This window comes from Lytechinus variegatus, chromosome 13 (assembly GCF_018143015.1).
Source record: "Lytechinus variegatus isolate NC3 chromosome 13, Lvar_3.0, whole genome shotgun sequence".
In the NCBI taxonomy this organism is placed as follows: Eukaryota; Metazoa; Echinodermata; class Echinoidea; order Temnopleuroida; family Toxopneustidae; genus Lytechinus; species Lytechinus variegatus.
In genome coordinates, this window is record NC_054752.1 from 31,516,087 (window position 1) to 31,543,137 (window position 27,051).

General features: G+C 35.6%; 1 protein-coding gene across 5 annotated transcripts in view; it reads right to left on the bottom strand.

Annotated features, from left to right (window-relative positions):
* Positions 1–1,281: 1,281 nt before the first annotated feature.
* LOC121425903 (serine/threonine-protein phosphatase 6 regulatory ankyrin repeat subunit A-like) overlaps positions 1,282–27,051 on the bottom strand; it is a 51,077-nt gene continuing 25,307 nt past the window's right edge. For 3 of the 5 annotated variants that reach the window (XM_041622007.1, XM_041622004.1, XM_041622008.1), the window contains exons 10-26: positions 24,053–24,088; positions 22,278–22,301; positions 17,534–17,648; positions 15,963–16,045; positions 15,505–15,568; positions 14,609–14,818; positions 13,073–13,184; positions 12,185–12,259; positions 11,291–11,492; positions 10,586–10,791; positions 9,784–9,985; positions 7,890–7,977; positions 7,559–7,642; positions 6,684–6,829; positions 3,226–3,308; positions 2,622–2,704; positions 1,282–2,017 (exon numbers count right to left, since the gene is read on the bottom strand). In XM_041622007.1, the coding sequence (XP_041477941.1) occupies positions 1,687–2,017; positions 2,622–2,704; positions 3,226–3,308; positions 6,684–6,829; positions 7,559–7,642; positions 7,890–7,977; positions 9,784–9,985; positions 10,586–10,791; positions 11,291–11,492; positions 12,185–12,259; positions 13,073–13,184; positions 14,609–14,818; positions 15,505–15,568; positions 15,963–16,045; positions 17,534–17,648; positions 22,278–22,301; positions 24,053–24,088 (2,144 nt within the window). In that variant the 3' untranslated portion in view covers positions 1,282–1,686. The remainder of the gene's footprint in view (positions 2,018–2,621; positions 2,705–3,225; positions 3,309–6,683; positions 6,830–7,558; positions 7,643–7,889; positions 7,978–9,783; positions 9,986–10,585; positions 10,792–11,290; positions 11,493–12,184; positions 12,260–13,072; positions 13,185–14,608; positions 14,819–15,504; positions 15,569–15,962; positions 16,046–17,533; positions 17,649–22,277; positions 22,302–24,052; positions 24,089–27,051) is intronic. The other 2 variants (XM_041622005.1, XM_041622006.1) reach the window with 2 other exon arrangements.

The following is a 27,051-nucleotide window of genomic DNA, read 5'->3' on the forward strand; positions in this document are numbered from 1 at the left end:
CAAAAAAAAGAAAGCCCAAATTAAGAAATAAGAAAGCAATAATAAAGGAGCTGAAAGAAAACTGGAAAGCCATTAAAGAATTGAAATAGAAAGGCTGTCATGTGCAATACTACAAAATCAATACAAGTCTTTTTTTGTAATATAAAAAGCTAGAAATTGAAAATATGAATCACCTATATTGTCGCAATCACAGTATAACACCCAATGACATACACAATATTAAGAATCTAACATTGGTATACATTACCAATGAAGGCCAAATACAATATTGTGAGGCTAGACAGGATTGAACCACATGAGTAACTTGTTAAAAATTAAAGCCAGCTGAAGCCAGTGTAATTATTTCTGTAAAGTAAGCATTACACTGCAAATTCCTTTCTTTTGTCATAATTGACCATTCTTCACAAACGTTTCTTAGTAAAAATTTTATTTACCATTTTGACTTTTATTTTTATCATTTCATATCTATATATTTTGTCCAAATTACGTCAAGAAAAATCTTTTGCCAATTTGAGGAGAGGAAAGTGATTATTTCAGGTCAGTGGAAGATCCTTTACCTGTGTTATTCATATACACCTGGGTGAAGAGAAGCAAATAATGAGTGTTGCAAAGAAACAAATAAAAGTACTATCCAGGAAAGCAAGCTCTTAAGAATGTCTTAACTATCAAGAAATATCTATAAAAAAATCCAAACAGTAAGACATTAATCATAATATAGAAAATGTCCATTTTATTCTGATGAACTACACATTTGGTCAATTTGAAGGAGAAATACTATCTACATAGTACGTATCTAAATTTTCAACAAACAAGCAGAATAAAAATAAATACATCTAAAATTAATCTAGGAATGTCGCTACAGGAATATGTGAGGTAATTTAGGATTATTTCTTGGTCTGCATCTGTATTACAAGAATTAGTTTGGTTGTTTAAGGGGTTAAAGAATGAAATCAATGCATGGAATGTCAAATACTATTCATGATCTCATACTGTTTATATAGGTCATACAAACATAAAAAATAATAAAGGTGAACAAAATATCCCTGTGGCCTTTCACAAAACTTACTGTATAGATGAATTGGAGTTCTGATAACTGTACACTTTAATATCTTTCCATAATTTCATTGTTTAGAATACAGATTGAGTTTCTATACTCTAATGCACTTTTTTCCAAGCTTGCACTGTGTATGAGGGGCTGAAACAATGCCCGTGTCACCTTTTTAAAAAATATTTTTTTCTTGCTAATTGATATAATTACCTATTTACCTTTTTCCAAATTTGATTAACTCTATAAAAGAGTGCCTTGTCTGATTCTATTGAATAAACAAGAGTTTCTGATAGTAATAATAAAACAAAGAATTTAACAACCCTGGAAGTAATCCATTTGTTTAATGCTCCATTGCAGTTTGATATGAATTGAAAGTTATGAGATGTTCTATCTCTTTCAAAGCTAAAATGAAATCAAATATCTATTTCATTATAAAGGAAAATTAAATTAAGGGACTCAAAAGTATCCCCTAAGACTTAGAAAAGCCCTAACTCCAATGCAATATCTTTTCTGTCCCTTTTTTCAGAAAATAAGTTAATAGGTAAATTGATATCTAGAAAAATAGTTTAATATAAACAAATTTATTTATAATTCATTTACTAACATCATAGAGCCTAAGAAATTAATGACATCAATTGTCAATATGTTTCTGAGTCAGACGTATCGGCGTTGCTCTCCGTCCTGCTGCGATTGCCGTCGTTGAAATCGAGGCTGGTGGAAGTTCGGGTGCGGCCGAGCTCGCCCGAAAGAGCAAGAGCGATGCGTGAGGAATTGATGGTGGAATTCCCTGGCGAGAAGGGCATCATATGAGCTAGGATGAGAGCTAGACAGTCCGCGACCTTGTCGGAAGATGCACAGCTTAGTGCCGGTGTGTAACCTTTGTTGTCTACGGCTAGAAGACTAGCTCCTCTTGTTATCAGGTCCTGGACTACTATGACTAGACCACGAGAAGCTGCTATATGTAATGGCCTATTCAAAGAAAGAAAACCAATGCATTTCATGTTATGTTAATCATTGGCAATGCAAAATACTAAAATTAAAAGTGAAGGGGGCTGTTCCTTTCATTTTTTCGTAAATTAAAATTTTCACTGAACCCAAGGGAATCGTCTCTTCTTTTTTTATTTCGTTCAGATTGCTTTGGCAAATTACAAAGACATTTCTTAGGTTTGTTTCTTTCTGAATCAGAATTTACCATGAACCCATCAGAAATTGAAAATGAATACTTTTACACTTAACATTTTTGGGATGAATGTACTGTAACCTAACATCAATGTTTCCCTTGATGGTATGTCAATAAAGAAAGAAAACACCCTGGCAATAACATATTGCTTCATTTTCAAAAACTGACTAAAATCCACGGTCCACAGTAAAACAAGAATTAAATAACACAAACTCTGGCACACACATCTTTACATTAAAATCATATCATTTGTAGATCAATCAGAAAAAATTGTGCTAACAACGGACATGACATTTAAGAATGTTGCAAAGTACAAGGATAAGGATTGTACAGAGCCAGGGATATAACATGGATCGGGATACTTATTGGGGGAAAGCGTAGACAGGTACTTACGTTTCTCCTTTGGCATTTGGCATATCTAAGACTCTAACATCATCAATCTTCTCCAAGATCATCAAAGCACAACCTTCATGTGTCTGGATAACAGAAACAAACAAGTATCAACTTTAACCGAATAAATCATCATCATAATCATCATCATTGTGATCATCATCATCCCCACCACCACCTTCACCACCATTGTCATCATCTTCACAATCACCATCATAATGATTGGTATAATTCTTCTGCCTTTATAGGACTGATCTCCAAAAGCAACATCATCATCATCACTATCACTAAAATCATCATCATCATCACCAATATCATCATCACCAACATCACCAACATCATCATCATCATCACTATCACTATCAGCATCATCATCATCACCAACATCATCATCATCACCAACATCACCGACATCATCGTCATCATCATCATCACCATCATCATCATCACAAACATTCATCATCATCATCATCACCATCACCACCATCACCACCATCACCACCACCATCATCATCATAACCATCATCATCATCACCATCATCATCACACCCACCACCATCAACATCCTCATCATCCTTCTCATCATCATAATCGTCTTATATCTTACTTGTTGGCAAGCCAGATGCAGAGCTGAGTTTCCTGTGTCATCTGATAAGGAGATGTCTGCTATCTGTCCTGTGACAAGTAATTCTGAAAGGGCAAAACAAAGGACACTCCATATTATACACAAATTAAAAATATAGGGTGTGTTTCAAAACACTTAAAATCAATTGCAAGTGGATTCTGAAGTCTCATAACCAATCATTAGAGTTTAAGATTGATTTATTTCCACAATCTGAGAAAAATAAAAGTACAATATCATAAAAACATTTCCCAAAAATCCTTCAAACACCAAAATACGTGTACAAAAGGGTACATTATAAAAGCAGCAAATTAGCCTTTTACATGTAATTGATTGCAGATGTGTCAGCAGTTCGAGTTAGAATTAATCATTTCTTACGGAAATTTGCAAGGCACCTTTGCGATAAATAACATTACTTTACAAATGGGACCTAATATGTATGATGAAATTATTTCATAATACATGGAAAATTTTACTCTGTTTTTGGTTTTTGGGGTAATCTTGAACAAAAAATAATCCCAATGGGAAGATGGAAAATACACACTAACAACATTATGTTACAAAAGATTTCAAACATATGTTGCTTAAACATTTAAGAGGTTTTGCATTGAAAATATATACCTGCAATCACTAATGCAAGAAAGACATACAAGGTTATACTAGCATACAAAATCATATGGTACAAAGAAAAATATATTACACATTAAACAATTGGTAGGTGTTTATTGAAGTGGGGGAAACAAAGAATTAAAAAGCAACATGAAAATTTGTATCTGAGCGCATATTCACTGTATTTATTTATACATTAAACATTCTGAACACGGTGTATTCCATGATATGTACTGCAAAAACTAGCTTAATGGACGGATAACAGCACATAAAATCTTTAGAATGAGAAATGGGCAGGTTGAACACTTAATTTGTAACACACTTTGACATTTTTAAGCATAAAGTAGAGTTGTTTTGAAGATAAACCATAATACTATCAATTCTTAACAAATCAGCATGGCTGCAAGGACTTGCAACAAGTATTTAAAACAACAAAGATTTGAATCTTTGCAATAAAGTAAACAGAGGAACAAGTTGTGATATGTTATTGGTTAGTAACAGTGTTCTAGCTAGACCCATTTTAGTGGTGGTCGCAATTTCACGGCATTAAAAAGGTTTTTTTTTTCAGGCAGAGTTTGTGGTCTAATAGCCAAAAGTGAAGGAACATCAATGTAATAACAATCTATCATTAGCAAATCTCTGAAATAAATTTACATTTATTGAATATAAGGATGTTTCATGTAAATTATGCAAATAAAACTAGATTAAAGATGGAAATGAAAACAGGTGCAATTCCTCTTTGCAATGAGTTTGTTTTGAAACACTTTTCATTTGAGATGAGTGGTGGATGGAAGCAGTGTTTTTCATGATGAGTGGTGGTCAGAAATATTTTGTGCCAGTTGGGCCCGACCACTGCCGTCCACTGTAGCTATAACACTGGTTAGTAAGGCAAGCGCTATAGAAATTCAAATAACAATTGTGTTACTGCTGCAATTGCTTGTAATTGAACAGGAAAATCTAAGATGTTCACCTGAACACCTTTGAAGAGTAAAAAGCAGATTTTCATCACACACTTTAAATAATCAGAGATTACTATCCAACCTTACTGCCTATTTAAGAAGTGTCTTGATAACAAAATATATGAACACCACCATATCAATAGCTAATATTCCACTACAGTGTACAGACAAGTACTATCATCATTTTACTGAACTGGGTCTATTGCAAAAAACTATTCTACCTTTTTTTGTATCTTACTTTATTTTAAGGGAAACTAGATATAACAAACAAAAATATCAATTTGTATTTTTAGAACAGATTTTTGTTTCATTCAGATTATTTTTGCAACATGTTTATTTGAAAAAAAAATGGGTAAAATACAAGGAGTAGGTATACGTAGTCATCATTGTTTATAGTGGCTATTCATTAAATAGTTCATAATGGTGATAATCATAAAATCATATCAGATCTTTGTATAACTTTACATTAATTACATTAATTGCCCAACCCCATTCCCTGACTAATCATTTCTTAATTGACTCAGAAAGCAATTTATAAAAGAAATCACAAGAAGAATTTTTTAAAAATTAAACACTTATGGAGCAGAAAACACACAAATTATGCTAAAAGTTTATACATCAATTGCGTATACACGTACAAAAGAAAAACAAAAATAAAGCAAATGTTTTGGGGGAAATGTCTTACACAGCGACACAATATGACTATTTCAATATCCCTTACCATTGTCATAGTCTATACAATCTTCTTCCTGACAGCATAGTAATTCTATGAAGCAGTGTAGAGTTAGGCAGATTATTCATAATAGTAAAGATAGGTACATTATTCATGATACTACATGTAGAAGTTATATGCAATAGTGTAGAGTTGGGTACATTTTTCATGATACTTGAAGTTATATGCAAGTGTTAAGTTTGGAAGATTATTCATGATAGAAGTATTTCAAGCACTGTATATGATTTAGGCAGATTATTTATACTAATTACATGTATATCAAGCAGTGTGTAAGTTAGGCAGATTATTCAGTGTATATAAGCTTTTGTGTAGGTATAAAAAAATAGGCAGCACACAAGTAAAAATTGTTGTGCAATGTTAAGAAGAATATCAATCACACTAGTAGTTATCTCAAGCAGTATAGAATTAGGCAGCTTAATCATTACAAATCAATGAAATAGTCTGTGTATAGATTATCAGCAAAACAAAACAAATAGCCAAAATGAAAATAGCTAAATCTAATATTACGTGATTAAATGTAATTTAGGAAACTGTATCATTGAAATAATCTGGCATTATGAAGTGATTAATACAATGTGGCAACTTGTAGTCCTTTTGAGAGATTATTCAAATCAAGAGTTGATATCGGTTTATTTCCAATTTGTTAAATTGCCAACTTGTCTACTACCAATTGGTCTATTATCAATTCTGTCTACTTTCATTTAGTCTAATGCCATTCCATTCTAATAACCAGTTGGTCCAATAGCCATTTAGACCATATACCATTCAGTCTAATTAAAATAAAGTGTTAATTGTGCAAAATGAATGAAAAGAGTATTAGACCAATTGGTTATTGGATGAAATAGTAATAGACAAAATAGTGATTAGACGAAGTGATGATTGGACCAAATGGCTATTGGACTACATGGTTGTTAGACGAAATGTTAATGGACGGAATGGCATTAGACTAAATGAAGGTAGACCATGTGGTGAGTGGACAAGTTGGCAGTGGACGAATTGGCAATTTACCTTGAAATCGTGCATAAAAATCTCAAATCAATAGTATTTAGGAAGCAACAGTGTAGGCATATCATCCCCTCTCCCCGTCCCAGTCAAAAAAAAAAAACACCTGGCATCTCTTGTATAACTTGAGCGAGTCTTACCTATTGTTCCGGCAGAGCCACTCTCTGCTGCTATCATGAAGCAAGTCTTGCCACTCCTGTCTACAATGTTGGGCTGGCCTCCGTGCCTCAGTAAGAGCTGCATGCATTCCACTTGGTCGTTGAGGGCAGAAGCATGTAATGGTGTCCTAAAGGGGTGAATACAAAAAGGGAAAAGTTAAATGTGATTTAACATAAATTTTTGTAAGTTTGGGTAAAAATGGAAATATTCATGGTGAGCTATAAAGTTCTTTTTGTTATATTCAGGAAGATCATGAAACAATGGTTCACTGAATAGATTGTACTCCAAATGCACTCACATTCAAAATGTAACAAATATTATCTTCTTCACTAAGAATTTCCCTCTTCCTTTATTTTACCTATCATAGCAGGCTAGAACTATTGACTATGTCCTCTATATCAGATAGATATCAAACTTGTATTATGTATAACAAATCTGCTTTTTGTGAGCATGCATGATTTTGTTTACATTGTGATTATTATTCATTTGTTTCATACTAATTCATAATTTTCAAGAAGCAATAGCATGACCTGCAATTTAGTTTACTTATTTATATGACAAGTTCATAAGATTCAGTAGGCCTACAGTTCACATGATAAATGTATTTTTTTAATTCAGAAAGCAACAACTTTGCTTGTCCATAACAATGTTTTATCTTCTATCCTAAATTTGGATGGGTGAAGGAGAGGAGAAGGTGTGTCAACTATTCTATATCAGCCTTCCTAGGGAGTGTCATGAAGCTAGTTGGTGGTTATTTCCACCTCAGCCAATCAGATTCATGGATTTCAGTAGCTTATAACACATATCACTGCCAAATGGCTTCATGAAATGTTCCCCTTGGAAACATGATACTAACCTTCCTTTAGAATCTTGAATGTTGACTACTTCATCTGCTAAAGCATCTATAAGCATCTCAGCACATACTTCATTGTCTCGTAATCTGCAAGGTATTACGTTTAAAGAAAGAATAGTCAGTGGTTTAAAACATGAATGACAATGAATAATATAAGAATGCCCACCCTTGTTGAATTTCTAAATAATTATAACATCGGAAGACCAATGTTTTGTAAAATACATGCAAATAGTGAGAATTTGTAAAGGTAAAATTGATCAATTAATTGAGAACATGTACTTTATATCTGCAATCGATTGCAAACAGATTCCTAGGAAAAATTTACAAGACTTACACTGCACAATGAAGAGCTGAAAAACTATTTCCTTCAAAGAACATGTTGGGATCTTGTTCAAGTAAGAGTTCAACGCAGTTATCATGACCTGTAAATAGAAGTCAAAACAAACAGACATTTAAAATTGTATCAAATACGCTGATTGCTGTTGGTGTTTCATTACTGATATTTTAATAAAGTTTGAATCTACATATATTTGTAATAATCTCAATTGAAAATATACTTAATAAAAATACAAAACAGAAATCGAACAACATGCTAAACTGCAATGGCCATTTTAATCGTATGTAGCTTATGTCATCAACAAACCTTTGTAAATTCATCAAAACTTTACAATTACACAATTAAAAAAAAATAGTCAAAGCATGTAAATGGATGTTTCTAAGCAATTTAGATAGCATTAGGCCAAGTTTGATCAGTTTAATGCCATCATCCTAAAGCCCCCACTACCCGTCATAACCATAACATAAGCTACAACTTGGATCTGGAAGTGGATGGCATTAGATAAAGTGAAGATCAAAGATTACATGGAAATATACGAAGAAGGAAAAGCAGTAGGGTTGGTATGAACAAGGAGGATGCTTAAAGGCCACCGCACACCTTACGACCCGACTGGTCTACGACTGGCTTGCGACTGAGTGAGGGGAGATAAATCGCAAGATAGTCATAAGCCTCGACACCGCACACCTTACGATCCGACTACCATGCTGTCTGCGACTCACGCATGCGCTCTTTGCTTTTTGCCATAGCAACTGAGAAAAAGGCACTACAGCATATGCGCATTTTATATCATATACGCGTTGTGCAACTCTGCTGTCTGATTGGCTGGAAGTTGGATTAAGCTTGCGATTCAGTCTTAAGAATTCGACATGTCAGATCCTTACGATTTTCCTTGCGACTTGTCTCTGACCGGTCTGCGACTCTCAAGCTGACAAGAGCAGTGACGTCACACCTACCCTCACTCAGCCAGTCATAGACCAGTCCGGTCGTAAGGTGTGCGGTGGCCTTAACCCTATCTAGGCCGGGGGGGGCCTCGGAGGCCCCCCCTCAACAAATTGCGCGATATTTTCGCCGTGCAAAATTTTTTGACCGCGCTGCTCGCTGAGTTTTTACTTTCAAGTCTTGCTCAACTTTTGAGACCAATTTTGCGTCACCCGGGTACGTGGTTCCGAAATTACGCAACATTATGTAAGTGCATGTCAGACCGAAAATTGCTCAAAAACGTGATTTCGTGTACAAAGTCAATGCAAATTGTGTTTTCAACCAAACTTCATAAATGTATGATTATTTTTAGTTTTGCTAGTCTAAATTTATTCATGTTATGATTTTTATGGTCACAGAAGAGTCCCCAACAAATTTCATTAAAAAAACAATGAAAAACAAAAGGTCAAAAAAACAAAGAAATACATAAGAAATTGCAAAAAAACAATATAATACATAAGAAAATGATTTGATATCACAATTTTTTTCATGTATTCTTGCTAAGGACACCACAAAGAGTTTCTATACCAAAAATGAGTACATTTGGAGCTTTATTTAGGAAGTTAGAGGAAAAAGTATGATTTCGCATACTAATTACGCATAAATTAGCATAATCACTTAATAGCGATTCGCATGAAATAAATTACTATACAATCTTGTAGATTATGTCCCAGACAACCCGCGTGCCAATTTTCGGCGCGATCGCGCGGTCGACGGCCGAGATCTTAGGGGGGGGCCTGGGAGGCCCCCCCCCCGGCCATAGGAACTCCCAAAATACCCCGGCCTACATAGGGTTAAGACGGAAAGAAGTGGAAGAAGAGAGTCCCATCATGGTGGGAGAGTCCGTAACCCTTCATAAGAGAGAGAAAACATTGACTGAAATAGAAGATAAGATTCTGCAGTGATTACTCACCATTATAGCAAGCCCAGTGCAGTGGTGTGTAGCCCTTGTTATCTAAGTGGTTTGTGGGTTCAAGCTGCAGGAGAGATCCCAGGATACCCTCGTGACCACAAGCTGCCGCCATGTGAAGGGCCGATCTGCCGTTGATATCTCTGATGGTGGAGTTACACACCCCTAAGAGGGCATCGCAGCATTCTTCATGGCCATTAGCAGACTGACGGGACAAAAAATGAAGATAATTGATATCTAAAACTAAACCATTGTAGTTGATGCAAAAAAAAAGATTTCATGAAAAAGTCTTTAATATCAAGCCAAAGTTTACTGTCACCATATCATCATAGATATAGATTCGGTACATTCACATAAACTTTGAAATCCTGAAATTTAAGCTAAAAAAACAATTACACTGAAGATCACCAACACAGACTAGCATATGTGGGACAGTGTACTATTATCGCTTGACAAAAGACCTGACACCTTATTTTCCTAATTTTCTCAGCAGCCAAATTACATATTTTCTACCAGATTCATGTTGCATTTATGTTTCATTTATACATACAAACACTGAGATTGTTTTTCTCATTGGAGTCCGTTCAAACTTATTTTTAGATTGTCATCAATGGCTAACCAAAGGGACATTATATAGAATTACGACTAGCCATGTGGGTACAAGACCAAGTGATAATTGGACCAAAATTATAAAAGAGCAAATAAATTACAGTCATAGTAATGTGAGACAATATGGAAAATTAGACAAACTGGTACAAGGCAATAGAATAAATGGCTTTAAACCTCAAAGCTATTGTTAACTTACCGCTCTATGCAGTGCTGTCCTCTTATTGACGTCTTGAATGGTCGGGCTAGCCCTGTGATCTAATAGGAGCATGGTGGCATCGATGTGACCGTTACTAACAGCGACCATGAGAGGAGTCCTGCCCTGGTCGTCCACGACATCAACAGCGCCCTCTTGGTCCGCATTCTCAAGTAATATCCGCAGACACTCCGCATGGCCGTTATAGGCTAGGTAGGGGCAAAAGAATAGAGTATTAATAATGTCTTGTCATCCAAAACAAATTAAAGAATACATCATACTTTCAAACAACAGATTACAACTTTTAGATATTTGATTTAGAAAGAGAATGAGGCCTATGGGGAAGAAATCAACACAACAGAAAACAATCCTTCACCTCTTTCTCAAGGGAAAAAATGTGTCCCCAGGGACTCATTCCCAAGCAGGCAAAACTTTTAATTTTATTCACTTTGGGGGGCTACTTTTCACAACTTAGTGCCCAAATCTTTAACATTAAAATTTAAATAAGCTTTAACATTGTGATGAATGGCGAGTTCCAGGGCTCCTTTTGAGCCCTTCAGGGGCTATATCGCCCCAGCCCCCATGTGATTTATTTCCCCTGTTCCCTACATGAATATTTACTCCTAAGAGACAGCAATAAGGAGAAATAAGAATAGGAAGGGAAGAATAAAGAGAGTAAAAGCATCAATCACAAATCAACAAACTTACCGGCCGCGTGCATGGGTGTCCTCTTCGAGACAGAGTCATGGACTAGAATGGTGGCAGACTGCATGACCAGAGATTCCACACACTCCGCGTGACCTTTGAACGCAGCAAGGTCAAGGGCCGTTCGTCCGTTGGCATCCTGGATGTCCAGGTTGACGATGGAACGCATCAGGACCTGAAGCGCTTCGACGTGACCGTTGTATGCCTGGAATCAAAGATGGTAGGTACAAGATGATTTTCATTTGATTTGTTTAGTATATTACCAACCAGTACACATACAAATCTTCAAACATATGCACTAGGCCCCATCTTACAAAAACCTATGAAAGAGAGCTAGACCTCAGAGCATAAGCATTGCTTCTCCAGGGTCTCCAAGCCAACTATGTTTTATTTTTTTTTATTCCTTGTGAATCATTTATCTTCTTTTGTCTATTCCTTTGATGGTTGAATAATTGAATGATTTGAATTGAATTGAAATGAACTGAAATTGATTGAAATGAACTGAAATTAATTGAACTGAACTGAATTGAACAGAAGGAAAGCCATAAAGCAATATTTGAAGAAGCCATTTAATTACTAGCATTGGTTAATGTTTTTATTTACAATTACATGTATTTTTTAGACAGGCTGGAGCTAGAAGAAGGCTATAATCTATAAACAAACTCATCTTTTTTTCTTAACAGAAATTCACAACATACCATTTTATATGCACTTGGAAGTCAGAGCAAAATATCTTGTAGTTTACCAGTACTCTGAGCATAGATATTAAGCACTCATGACTCAATACACAATATTCAATATTCAATTGTAAAAATAAGAAGCTGGTATAGGCCAAATATCTTCAATAATTACAGCTTTTGATATTATTACATAATAGTCAGTATATTGGCTACTTACTGCTAAGTGAAGAGGGGTTGTAAGAGGACCTGATCGACTTGCTGCAAGAAGCTCATTGGCTGCTACAGCTCTCAACTAAAAAAAAAAAAAAGGCTTCATATATAATCAAATTGGCTTTAGCGAAGGCCTGTGATCTTTATTGCAATAAGGACGCTGTTCTTGGTAGATATTGTAGACCCTATTACAGTGAAAAGGCTAATGGGAGATATTGTAGGCTGATTAATTTGAATAAATACCACATCAATTGCTTTGACTGATTATTACAATTTTGATTGTGATTGCTAGTTATTATGGCTGCAATTGATTTGATGACCTCAAGATGATTATTTCGATAATTATAATGTAATAATCAATACTGATGACGTCAAAGGTAATGTTTATTTTCACCATCATCACAATCCTCAACATTATCATCATACTAATATCTGAATGAGTCAAGTTTGCAATTGGTGTCAGCTACGGGCCTTTAACACAAAGGTTTGACATGGATTGTAAATATGAAAGAGCACTTCTGATTGGTTCCAGGTCATCAATTTGAACAAGCACACATGTAAGACTGATCTTGATTGGTCATCACTGATTGATTACCAACTGTTGTGTTACAAGGCCCAGGGCCCCGTCTTACAAAGAGTTGCGATAAATCTGATCAACCGAAACTATGGAAAGCCAGCAACATCAACATTTAAAATGGATGTTTGCTCAAAATATTTTCTAAATATGTTATAAATTCATACATTCATTGCTAATTTGAATTTCAGTGTACTTCTCTTTGTGTACAAAGGACATTGAGTAATTATTTTGTAGAAAAAATTGTTGGATTTCCATACAGTTGAGGTTGATCGGATAAATTCTTTGTACCGCTGGCCCCTGATTTACGAGACAGCCTACCTTTTCTGCTGCTAAACTGTGACCGCTGGCTGCTGCATAATGAAGTGCATTATATCCATGCTCATCTCTTAATGTTGGATTTGCATTGTTGTGAAGAAGGTGCTCCACACAGCTGACAAGAGAAAGTGTAAAAGGCCATATGATACCATCATCATCATCATATTCATCATCATCATCTTCTTCATTTTTTTCTTCTCCTTGATTATATATTATAGCAAGTGTTGGCATGTATGATTTTTTTTAATATATATTGAATTGATACTTCAATAATTCGTATTCATACTATACTAAATACCATTTTTTTTCTTGACAAATATGGAGGTATGAATACATAATATAATTATATGATTAATATATGTTTCGGTTTGTCATATTTTCAAGCATTTTTTTTTTTTGCTTACTATGGCAATCCATCTTCTGCTACTGATTTTAAGCTAAATGGTATATTTATTGTCAATATATATTTGTTATATTTATGTTATACTATATTGTTACATAGAAGAAAAATAAATTAAATCAAGTATCAAGCGCAGAAGAGTATTTGCATATAGTAACTACACTATATAAATGGACATATTACTATCAAAGACAATTGCATGGTCTGTATGCTGAACTCCAGTTGAACTCAAATCGTGGTCTTCATATGAAGATGATTTCAACTCCTCTCGGCTTGCTATGGTAGGCAGTCTTGTACTTTATACTAACCCTATGTAAATTATTACACTTGCACTGCATGCACATAATAACAAAATTATAATGCAACATATAAAGCATTTGTATCCACTCTGCTCAGCACTCAAGATGCAAGTTTTGTAATTATTACCCACAATCCCAATGCACAAACATTTCTAGGTACCAACATCTTAACACTACCAGGGACAGGGGGGGATAGTCCTTAAGACAGAAGTATTGAGTATATGTTAGTTTTAGTTCTACAACTGTGTCCAGTGCAGCATAATGCAGAGTAATCAATGCTATGGTTGGGATTTGAACCCCTCAGATTGAATGGAGAAAGTCAGAAGCTCTAGCTACCATATACATGTAGCTTAATGCATTAAAATGAGTAGTCCTTAATAAAAAGTGACATGGTTGGGAACTTGAACCATTGACTTTCTGATTGAAAGAAAAAGACAAAACCACTAGACCACAGTGCTTCCATTATAACCTGATCCATTAAAATCCCTTGTTCTCAATAGTTATATAGGGTGGGTTAAAGGGGAGGGGGGCATTTTCACAATGGGATATTTTTATTCGGTAATTTACCTTTAGACTTTGCATTTTTTTTCTTGTGATGTACTTGATTAAGTATTGTGTATTTACAGTGTATATTATTTGTTTGTATGATACGTAATTATGTTGCAAAGGACCCCATGGAAGAACAGCGGTATTATGTTAATACCGCTTAAATGGGCAATCCTCCATATTTTATTTTGACAATTTTTCTTTATCTTCTTGCAATTTGATCATGTATATATTTTGTTTCATATGGAAATAAATACAAACAAACATAGAAATATATTCATAACATTGCCTCACTCTGCTTCCATGTCGGCAGCTGCTGCATAGTGGAGTGGCGTACAGTTCCTGACGTCCGAGGTATTGACCTTTGACCCCATGGCGACCAATGAGAGAAGACATTGATGGTTGGCATTGCCTGCAGCATAGTGGAGAGGTGTACGGCCTTCCTTGTCTTGGACGTCAAAGTCAGCTCCTCGGCTGATTAGTAGATCTAGACAATCAACGTTCCTGATTGATCAAAGTGGGAAGATGGAGAAGTTGCAGTCGCTCGCTTTTCATAGTTGAAATAAATCAGATCAAACACAACTCTTTGCAAGAGGGGGCCCTGACTGATCAAATCTGTTATGTTATTTTGACTGATATGCTTATCAATATCAATTTGTTAGGAGTTTTGTTTAGTTGGAGGGGCTGTAGCATTACAAATAAAAATTAAGTTCTAGGTCCCGTATCACAAAGGCTGGCGATTAATCGTACGCTTGATTTTCACGATTGATTGTACATAACAGTCAATCATATAAAAAAAAATTCTACAATGATTGCTACGCTTTGTGTTACAGGTCCCTCGGCTTTGTAACATAAGACTTTCCGACTGACTGTGGAGATATTCTTTGCAAGTGATTGCAATGACTTTCAGATATGATCAATTTTAAAACTCGCACCAAAAAATGAGTGTAAGCACTATTGAAATTAGGGAATCACATAACGATGAGAGATGTCTTTGTGCACAATGTCTTCGTGTCGGTGTAATAACACCCCTAACACCACCATTTCGCGCATTGCATGCATGCAAGAAAGACCTTTGCAGCAGGAGTAGTATAAGTGCATTGCATAAAGGCGTTTCTGCACTGACAAGGTCCACAACAATGTTTTGCTAAGGACGTTCTTGCACCGACATGACGATGTATTGAACCTACCCTGAGCATGATGCACAATGAGCTGGTGTCCTGCCGTTCTCATCAAGACCATTCACGTCACAACCTGACATAATAAAAAATGAAGATTACATTGGTTATCAATTTTGCTTTAACAAAATTAACTGATCTTTTCCTGTATTTTTGGTATTTAATACACCTTTTTTATTCATTTTCATTTCCTTTTCTTCCTATTTGAGGAGAGAGGGTCAGAACTAACTAAGCTGCTGTGTTATATACTATTATTATTTACAACTTATTGCAACTTTTTATACAGAGTTTGCCTTAGAATACAGTTGCGCTGAATAACACGAATGATTGTACATTTTATGTTACAGGGAACAAGATCTGTACCTACTCTTGAATCATTGCTTACTCTGGCTGTACCAGTTGAACTTTAAACTTGATGAGAAAAACAATAAGCATAGCCTTTGATGTTGAAAGCAAGACCCAAAACTCACCAGCTTCAAGAAGTTTCTTGCAACAGATTGTGTAGCCACTCAAACCAGCTAGATGGAGCGGTAACATATGATGGATACCATGTCTGTTAGAAACATGAACAAAGGGAGTGTATATAGTCAGACTCGCCTATGATTATGTTGAAATTAACAAAGAAGTTTAATTACATGGGTATGCTTTAAAGAACAAGTCCACCCCAACCAAGTTGATTTGAATAAAAAGAGAAAAATCCAACAGGTATAACACTGAAAATTTCATAAAAATCGGATGTATACTAAAAAAGTTATGACATTTTAAAGTTTCACTTAATTTCCCAAAACAGTTATATGCATCCTGTTCGGTATGCAAACGAAGAAACTGATGACGTCATCCACTCACTATTTCTTTTGTATGTTATTATATGAAATAGGGAATATTCTATTTTCTCCTCATTGTCAAGTGATACAACGATTAATTAATCCCTGAACATGTTGAATTAGCATTGTTTAATAGTATATGGTTCAGTCAAGTTGGTCCTTATTGTCAAATCTGTAAAGAGTTAAATATTGTATAATTCAAACAATAAAAAACAAAAGAAAAAGTGAGTGATGGACATCATCGATTGACTCACCTAGTTGTGCATATCAGTGTTTTGTGAAAAATAAGCGAAACTTTAAAATGTCATAACTAACTTATTTTACACCCGATTTTAATGAAATTTTCAGCACTATGTTACTTTAATTTTATTCTATTTATTCAAGTCAGCATTTTCCTGGGATGGACTTGACCTTTAAAGGCAGTATATCACAGCAATTTTGAACAACATCTCAAGACCTACACTATTGATGTGTTGGCTCAGTTGGTACAGCGACCATCTCACAACCAGGTCGGGGGTTCAAACCCCTGCCGCGTCAGACCAAAGGACGTTGAAAGATGGGAGTTGTTTCTACCCTGTTTGGCATTCAACGAATAGAGGGATAGAGCCTCATCGATCTGGCGCTGCACAGCGGCTGCCAGGCCCACTATCAATTGGGCAAAGCAAACTTCTGGAGTATTTTATTTCATGTCTATTTCGAACAATAAAATATGGATTTTCATTTTTTTCACAATCGTATACACGCTCCTGCAACTTTATTTAGGATGCAACACATTACCCTCACTGAGATGATGAACACTTTTCTTCAATCTCTACAATATTCATACCTCTATATTTGTCAAGAAATAAATTGTTTTTAGTATGCTTCCACTCATTCCTGATGTTTTCTTTCTTTTTCAGTAGAGAACAAATTAACATCTTATTCTTTGAAGCCAAAATTCAAACGATACATTTGTGATTGTTTGATGAAAGGGGATATGCGTGGACATACGTAGGCTTGTGGCAGATTCACTGGGTTCTTAGTATGGTGCGCTTTTTAAAGATCAACCTGATTTTGGCGTTAAACTCTGATAAATCAAGGTTTGAGTAGAGTGACACATGTCACATTAAAGTGATGTCCATGCCCCTTTTTAAAGATTAACCTGATTTTGGCGTTAAACTCTGATAAATCAAGGTTTGAGTAGAGTGACCGGTGTCACATAAAAGTGATGTCCATACCTTGTTGGGTCAGCACTGTGGTCAAGCAGAGTGACCAGTAGCTCCTGGTGACCATGCTGTGCTGCTAAGTGGAGTGGTGTATTACCTTGACTATCCACACAGTCAATCATAGCACCTAGGCATATAAGAGGAAATATAGTTTCAAGAAATGATAACCACTCAAATATTCAACTTCCTATTGCATACCTATTGGTGAACCCTGTCAAGAGTAGCTGCCATCAATAGCAAATAAAATAGCATTACTTGACAGTTGGATAGCTTATAAATCAAAACCAAGGGGAAATAGTTGAGTGATTCAACAAAATATGTACGTCCAACCCCCCGTATGTGGGACCTTCATGAAATTTTCTGTCTCTGATTTCTTGTTCATTTGACAGTCTGTACTGTGCTCAAGGGACCATGACTTGGTCAGTTTGTGAAGTGAAGTAAGAACTGAGAAAAAAAGGGGGCGGATGTACAAAAAGGTTGATCATTCCATGGAATTGCCCAGTTGTAACCTTGTAAGAAATGATCACCACTCAAAACTTTCTCCCTATTGTATGACCAAAGGGGTATGTAACTGCCATCAATTGTGACTACAATTGTATCATTACTAGAAAGCAGGATGACCAATCGAAATCAAGGGGAAATAGTTTCAACAAACGAAAACCATTCACATATTTTCATACCAATTTTAGGACCCTTTCCATTATGAATGCCATCAATTTTAAGTACAGTGTTAATGATACTTAACAGCTGGATGGCCAATGAAAATCTAATGAAAATCTATTGAAAATATTTAAGAAATGATCAGCACTCAAATATTCTTCTACCAATTTAATGACCCTACCAACAGTAGTTGCTACATGTACTGGTGGGAACTACATGTACCATAGCAACATTGTTAGACAGCGAACAAAAATCAAGGTTTCATCATATAGGTATGTTTCCATGGAAGTCACAATCAATATGAAGTTCAATGGGCCAAGAACCAGGGGAGCGTTTCATCAACATCTATGTCCCGACAAGTTGTCAGATCCGACAACTTTCCCCGATTCTGATTGGCTGAGAGGTACTGTTGCTATGGTAATTGTCGGATAAAACAGGACTTGTCAGATAAAATCCTTTCATAAAACGCTCCCCTGATGTACAATTACGAACAGAATCAGGGGACAAGATACTAGGGGACTCATGGCGAATTTGCCCCCATAATGCTCAAAGAGCCCTGGAATTTATCCAATGTTTCAGAATTCGGCAGTACATGTAAGTTGCAAAAATTAGCAAATAAATAATTTTTAGCCTGAACTGAATACATAGTTCCAATCTTTATCTTTAGCATACATGTACAGATATTTTTCAGCACAGAATAAGAAGGAGAGGAGACAGCAAGATACATTTAAAATTGACAACTTGAGTATGAATAATTACAGATTCATGAAGTCATTATTTTTTATAAACACAACAACTACAGTAAACATCATTACATTGTTTACAGGTGCAAAAAAATATACTGTTGCAATATTTTTGTAATTTCTTATCAGAAACTGACATGAAATAGGCGGAGTCATTAGAGAAACAATACACATATTGTCCCAGCATTCGTACCATGCTTTTAGAAAAATTTCTACATGCATTAAGGATGAAATGGAGTTCATAAAGGGATCTATAAAGGTCTATAGATGTTGTCTTTTAAGTACTTTAATTACTTTGCTTTTTTATTTTTGTTTTAATTAGATATTAGGGGTGGAATAATGAATTCAAAATCATATTTTAAGGGAAATCAGTGTCTTATATTTACATAAGTACCTCTAAAAATAAAGGTGATTGAGAAAAAAAAAGGAATCCCTTAAATCCACAAGGGCAGTAGTTAATATTTGATTTTTTTCAAAATAAATGATTTTATTTTAATAAAAAGGGTGACAATTATGATTCCATGCTCAAGTCATGCACATTCTCATAGCACTAAACTCAACCAAAAATGCAGAAAACTACAAAACCATACAAGGCCAGTAACTTGCAACATGCTAGACCATGTTAGAGAAAATAAGAATAAAATTATATCGCATTTTGTACGGAATGAAAGGGTACAAGAAAGAGAGGAATGTGAAAAACCACCCATATACCCCATCTCACAATTATTCAAAGATATATGATAATGTACTATAAAGATTAAATCACCAAGACAACGGTACAACATAAAGAGAAATAGAGTACTGACTCAAATTTAAGCCACGAAGAATACTTGCATTGCACATAATTTTTCACATAGAATAAAAGAGCAAAACAACAATAAAATTTGTAGTGCAACTAAACATCGGACCCTCTGAAATAGATCTTTAGATCAATGAAGACTTATGATGAGAGTCAACTAGAGTCGATGCACTAAAGATTTTTGAAACACTGTACACTTTAAAGGGGAATCCAACCCATATAAAGACTTGTTTTTATAAGAAAAAGAAAAATCAGACAAGTTAATAGGTGAAAGTTTGAACAATATTGGACAAACAACAAGAAAGTTATGAATTTTTAAAAGTTGTAAATATTGGTAATCACTATACCCATGGAGACTTCAAATTGGCCGCATATGGGATGTCATAGTGATGTAAGGCAAGGACTACTCTTCCATGTACTCCAATACATATTATGGCTAAAATATCATTTTTCCCAAAAGTTTTATTTCAAATTAAATTTTTCTTTCATGAGGACATAAAACAATATACTACCTGGCTTATATTTAGATTACTGCCCCAGGGGAATAGGTACTTAAGAGAAAACCACAAATCCCTGATAATAAAGTACATGGCCTATGGGAAAGTTGTCCTTGCCCCTTGTCATAATTTACTTACCCAGTTGCCAATTTGAAATCTACATACTATTAGTGATCTCAATTTTAAAGCAGCTATAACTTTCTTATCGCTTGTCCGATTTCTTTCAAACTTTCGCCATTCTGTTTAATTTATTTTTCTTCTTCCCAACACAACATTTTATGGCCAAGGCTGCATTCCCCTTTAAAGAGAGCTCGCAGAAAGAACACACAATTTGCAAATGTGAGCATGTTTTAAAAACTAAATTTAAAAAAATATGGAAAAGAGTTAGAATCAAAGTATACGCTTAACTTGAGGCTATTGAGCAATGACGTAGTTACATAATTTTGCGATGCAAATTACACTACAGATATACCTGAAACTAACGTATTACAAAAGTAGTTGTACTATGCAAATCAAGCATTAATGTTTGACATCAAGTGGTTAGCCATAATTTGGCCATAGCAAAGTTAAACAAATTCATATGCGGCCATAATTTCCACAATATTAGAAAGGATTTACTTTCAAAAGACGTACTTGTATGAATCAAATTAACAATCAAAATAACAAACAATTGCGAATCACATACATGTCAGTGACTACATTAACAATGTCATCTTTGAAACCCAAACATTAATATTTCTATCGAATTTTGTATTTTTTAGAACAAAAAATTTAGTAAAAATATAATAATGATTAATTACTATTCTACCGCATTACATAGTATATCAGACTATGAATTTAACATTTTTTACATGTAACAACATTTTCTTGCCAGTAACTTTCGTCAACATTCAAACAAATCATGACTATTATCTTGTCCCATATGTACATACTGATGTTAGTAGTTTTAAAATCAACTGATATCTCCTAGGCCCCGTCTTACAAAAAGTTATTATTGATCCAATCAATCGTAAGTCTACATGGAAATCCATCAGTGTCTATAATTTTTTTCTACAGGAAATTTGAAAAATGTCCTTTCCAAACAAAGGAAAATACACAAAACCGTCAAGAAATGGATTATTTTATCGATGTACATTCATTCAAGAATTTTTTTGGAACCAACATGCATTTCATATGTTGACTTTGCTGGCTTTCCATAGTTACTCTTTGTAAGACAGGCCCCAAGAAGTTGATCTTTCAGGGTCACAAAAGAAGCAAATATTTCTTCATTTTCTAGGTAATTCACAAATATATCAAAGTACTTTCATGGAAATATGGACAAAAGATGAACCAGTAATGAGTAAGGAAAGATGTGAAAGAGAATTTTAAGCAACATTTTGAGCTTTTCAATTTTTTCCCAAATCCCATAAGGTAAACACTTTTTCAAAAGTGACAACTATGCTTTTTTTAATGGTTATTCAAATGCCACTGAGAATATTTTGACTCAGCCCTCATTGACAATTTCACTGAGATGCTTCTTTATATTCTCCTCCTAATTCTGTTAGGACAATCTTCCATTTGGGCTGGATTCCCTTTTAATAATAATTTAAAAAAATTGACGATGAAGAGAATGAAAAGCCCGAATTCATAAAGTTGGTTTGGAAAACCCACGGTTGAGTCCATGGTTTATGCAGATTTCCTGTATAAATTACGCTTGATTTATCGTGTATAAGACATGTGTATCAAAATGCTCAATCGTACTTTTGTCACAGCGCGCCATATTGACGCCTGTTACCATGGTTAGATACGCTATTTTATTCATGAGTCCACTGTTTGAAGAGTGGACTCGTGAATAAAAACAGTGCACTCATGAATAAAATAGCGTATCTAACCATGGCAACAGGCATCAATTTGGCGCACTGTGACAAAAGCGTGCATCAGCATTGGACATGATTTATAAACGCGCTAAATTAAGCGTAATTTATACATGAAATCTGCATAAACGATGGACTCCACCGTGGGTTTTCAAAACCACCTTTGTGAATTCGAGCCAAAATGTTTTAGAATGCAATACTCACCAGCATCTAAGAGAAGCTGGACAACTACAGAAAGGAATGGAAAAGATTAGTGTTATTAGGACAGTTCACACAACAAAAATAATACATCATCAGAAATGTATGCAAATTTGGAAGTCATTTGTCCTTAAATAACTTAAAACAACTGCTTAAATGTAGCAAGGCAGGTGTGGTGATCATGACATTGCATTTGAAAATGATGGATAGTGATGATGGTGGTGATGAGAATAACAATAATAATCAGAATAATTGTCGTAATTGTGGTATTGACACAAATTTCACTGAACCTAGTATTTGGAATAGTCTCCCCAGCAATATCCATTCATGTAAAAGCATTAAAAACAAGACAATTGTTTCCTTTACACCATCCGTTTTATATATTGTAAGCATTTGAAGAGTATAATTATTAATTGTTACATGTATATGTTATATTGAAAAGTGCTTTGAGCATGTTAGAATAACAAAATAAATGTAAATGCATACAATAATACGAACCACGAGTCTCGCCTGATATTGCGATCCAAATAATATGCAATATCATCTTTTGACCTTATCATCCTTATGAACACGTGTGGTATTAATACCCAATGGTTATTTTTACCGAGTGTAAACACATTGATGGAGAAATAGAGTAATTTGAACAAAATCTTAACCTTTTGACCACTGGGTGACCTTTGACCCATGATCTTAAATACACCTGTGGTATTACCCAATGGTTATTTGTACCAAGTATGAACTTAGCTAATAATTGATGCAGAAATAAAGAAATTAGAGCAAGTTGAACAAAACTTTAACAATTTTGTAACAGACTAACAGGAAAAGTGATTACTAGGTCTCTGCTGAACATCATTCAGGCAAGACAAAAATGCTAAAATGTATGTGGTGATAAACATTGAAATGATTAAGATAATGGAAATGATGATAGTGGTGATGATGAAGATGGTGGTAATAAAAATAATGGCTTATTTATCCAGGGTACTAGAAGTCACTTCAGTTCTGAAACCTGCTCTCCCAGCAGGCCGTGCAATTAATATTATCCTGGTTTTAGCTGGGTGGTGGTGATGGTAATAATGGAGGTGGTGGTGATGGTGGTGATGAAGGTAGTGGTGGTGGTGGTGTTGGAGGTGGTGGTGGTGATGGTGGCAATGATGGTGATGATGGAGGTAATGGTGATGGTGGTGATGGAGGTGGTGGTGATGGTGGTGATGGAGGTGGTGGTGATGGTGGTGGTGGTGATGGTGGTGGTGGTGATGGTGGAGATGGAGTTGGTGGTGATAGAGGTGGGGTGATAGTGGTGGTGATGGTGGTGATGGTGGTGGTGATGATGGTGATGATCGAGGAGGTGGTGATGGTGATGATGGAGGTGGAGGTGATGGTGATGATAGAGGTAATGGTGATGGTGGCGATGGGTGGTGGTGATGGTGATGATGGAGGTGGAGGTGATGGTGATGATGGAGATGGTGGTGATGATGGCGATGGTTGGTGGTGATGGTGGTGGTGATGGAGGTGGAGGTGATGGTGGTGGTGGTGATGGTGATGATGGAGGTGATGGTGGTGATGGTGGTGGTGATGATGATGGCGGAGGTGGTGATGGTGGTGGTGGTGATGGTGGAGATGGAGGAGGCGATGATGGTGGTGGTGATGGTGATAATGACAACAATGATGATGATGATGAGGACTATGATGATGATGATAATGACTATGATGTTGATGATGTTCCTGATGTTCCTGCTTGTGCCGCTATGATGAAGAAGATGACAATTTAAATAAAATCTTACTCGAAGGACTGAAGACGGGGTATTCTCTCACCTTGCCTGGGTAAAGTGTGAAAATTGATATTAATGACTTGCCACGCAACTTTTCCTTGCAACTTAATTCTAAATAATTAACCTTGATCAACAAATATTTTAAGCAGTAGCCCTTACTACCAAAAAAAGAATAGAATTCAAAACATTTTCTTTGAACCCTAAGTAAGTCTTCAACAAGAAACTGCAATGAAAAGCAAAATGTATATGAGTTTAAAATAAATTTCTTTAATTATTCATTTCATTTATGTTTCATGTATTCAAATATACGGAGTGCCCTGGGCGGAAAACTGCAGTAACTTTTATGTCAGTTTGAATGAACTTTCAGTAAAAATGAATTTCAAAAGGAAAATATATATGTATAATAAATATATAATATCAAATTTGCATGCATTTCTGACTGAAAAACAAAAACATAGAAGTGTAAATGAAATGAATTTGATGGTGATTCACAATTGACAGACACTGGCTTAGAAATCTCCACCCATCACATATCCTCAGAGTCAATAGAAACATTCGCTGCAAGGCATGTGAGAATTTAGGTTAAACTCGTCACACAAAACAAATCTTCACCACCGAATAGCACATCAAGGTTAAGGAAACTTAACAAAAGTTCCCACATCATTTGTAAACAGGAAGGATACAGCATATTCCGATAGCACCGTTGTACTGGCTGAGCAGAAATGGGAGGATTAGATGAGGAAAATCGCTGAATGGGATTACCGTCGAATGATGCAACCAAATTGGCTGGGACTTTTGTTAAGATGACTAAATCAGACTTGAAAATCAAACAAATATAAATTGAATTTTCCACACTTACCTTCCATAATGTTATATTATGCTTATTTAATTACAATTGAATCAGACCACAAATGATTGAAATCCTTCGATCGGCGAAAACTCCCACCACAGTGTAATTCCCCATTTAAAACTCCATATCCCCAGGGAAAAAGAACAATCACCTTAACCGATTGGCAATAGGAAAGTCAAAGCCAAAATGGAATGAAGAGAGTTTCCTCACCAAAAAGACCACTTGGGTCATTGTCATCATGCATATGAATGTCTATCCCATAGCATTAACAGGAGATAATCAAAGAGTGTTAGAGTGACATTCCCTATCTAAAGTGCAATCTGCAAGCTCTATTCATATCACCATGCACTGGGGGTAATGACATTTGAAAACTTTTACCCTGTCTATGAGGATCATGACCTCCTACCCCCCCCCCCCATGCGATGCTGACTGGTAAGGAGAGGGACAGGTGGGTGGGGAGGGGCATTCTTCATCCATGCAATGCCTATGATCTTTAATGCACATGCAACAAGTCAAACCTATTAACAAATATATCATTCTTCAGGGGAGTTTTTCATAAAACATCTTGTCAGTGTATTTCACTAGCTTACTCTCGGCCAATCAGATACAAGAATTTCAGTAGCTTATCACAAATACGCAGCAAAAACTCCCACTTTCAGTGATGAACTAACTAAGCTACATCCCTTTAAAGTTCTACATATGCATTTGCAGTGGGTAGTGCAAAATATTTTTAAAAATGCAAAAAGGAAGCTTGACAATATCATGTTCATAGATATTTACACCCTTCACAACACAAGGGCTGCCATATCAGTTCTCCCAATCCATATTGCTCTATCTGTTTAAGGATTTTTTTTTTTCTGATGGAAGGCTCAGAGTGGAAGGGACAATAATTGGGATTGAGAGTCCAACTTTTGTTAAGGTACCTAATGTAGATTAAAAGTATTTTCTATTGAATTATAATGGCAATCTAGAAAATATTTTACCTCTTCACTGTTGAAAGAGCATTTTTCAAAAAGGAAAACACAGGGGTTGCAAGAGAGGACCTTTTAAACAAGAAATCACTAAAGGGCAGATGGACGGTACAAGACTTGTACTGTAAGGGGTCATTTTTAATAAGCCATCATTTGTGCTTTTCATGATCCCCCACTATACTTATATATATTGAACATTGTATTGATTTGTATATATTGTTGCTTTTTAAAGTGGAAATAAATTGAATTGAATTGAATATACAAGTGAAGAAGCTCATTAGTAGGTTCAAAGACAGATGTTATCATGTAAACATCTCAACATCTAAGATATATATTCTAAAACCCTAACTTGTCTAATGACAAACTAAGAATCAATTATCAGTCATCTGTAAAACTCTCTAATCATCAGTAACACTCCCAGAGAAATCTGTGACTTTATCAATAACCACTACTGATACAACCTTAGTTCAGATAACTAAGGATATAGACCTCTGGCCTACAGCCCACGATCGATGCCCTATTTAAATAAATGATATAGGATATTTATATTGCGCACATATCCACCCTGGTAAGTGCTCAAGGCGCTCCTATATTACCCAGCTAAGCTAGGCATTCAGAGCGCACACAGCTTCTTAAGGAATTACTTCCTACCGGTACCCATTTACCTCACCTGGGTTGAGTGCAGCACAGTGCGGATAAATTTCTTGCTGAAGGAAAACACGCCATGGTTAGGATTCAAACCCACGACCCTCTGTTTGAAAGGCGAGAGTCAGAACCACTAGACCATGATGCGCCAGCTTCAAAGCTATATGCTCACAAGAAGAACCCTCCCCTAGGAGAAATCCACACCTATATGAGTGTCTGCTAATATTTTCTACATCCTTCTCAAGCCTTCAACATTGATCTGACTTGTGGCTCCCGAGAGTAAAGGCCACACCTAACCATTCTCCATAAAGCTATCTGCATCTGGGTATTTATCACTTAAGAGATATCATGCAGCCATCAAGTATTTGATACTCACATCTTTGACCTATAACTAATATGTCACCCTTTCCTCCAAATTCCGACATTCAAATTTTACATCGCAAGATATGAAAATGACCTGAAACGACTGCCTATGAATTGTTAGCACACTTCTGATGAAGTGCAGAGTTTATATGCTCAAAACGTTGAGATCACTAGTCCTTCAA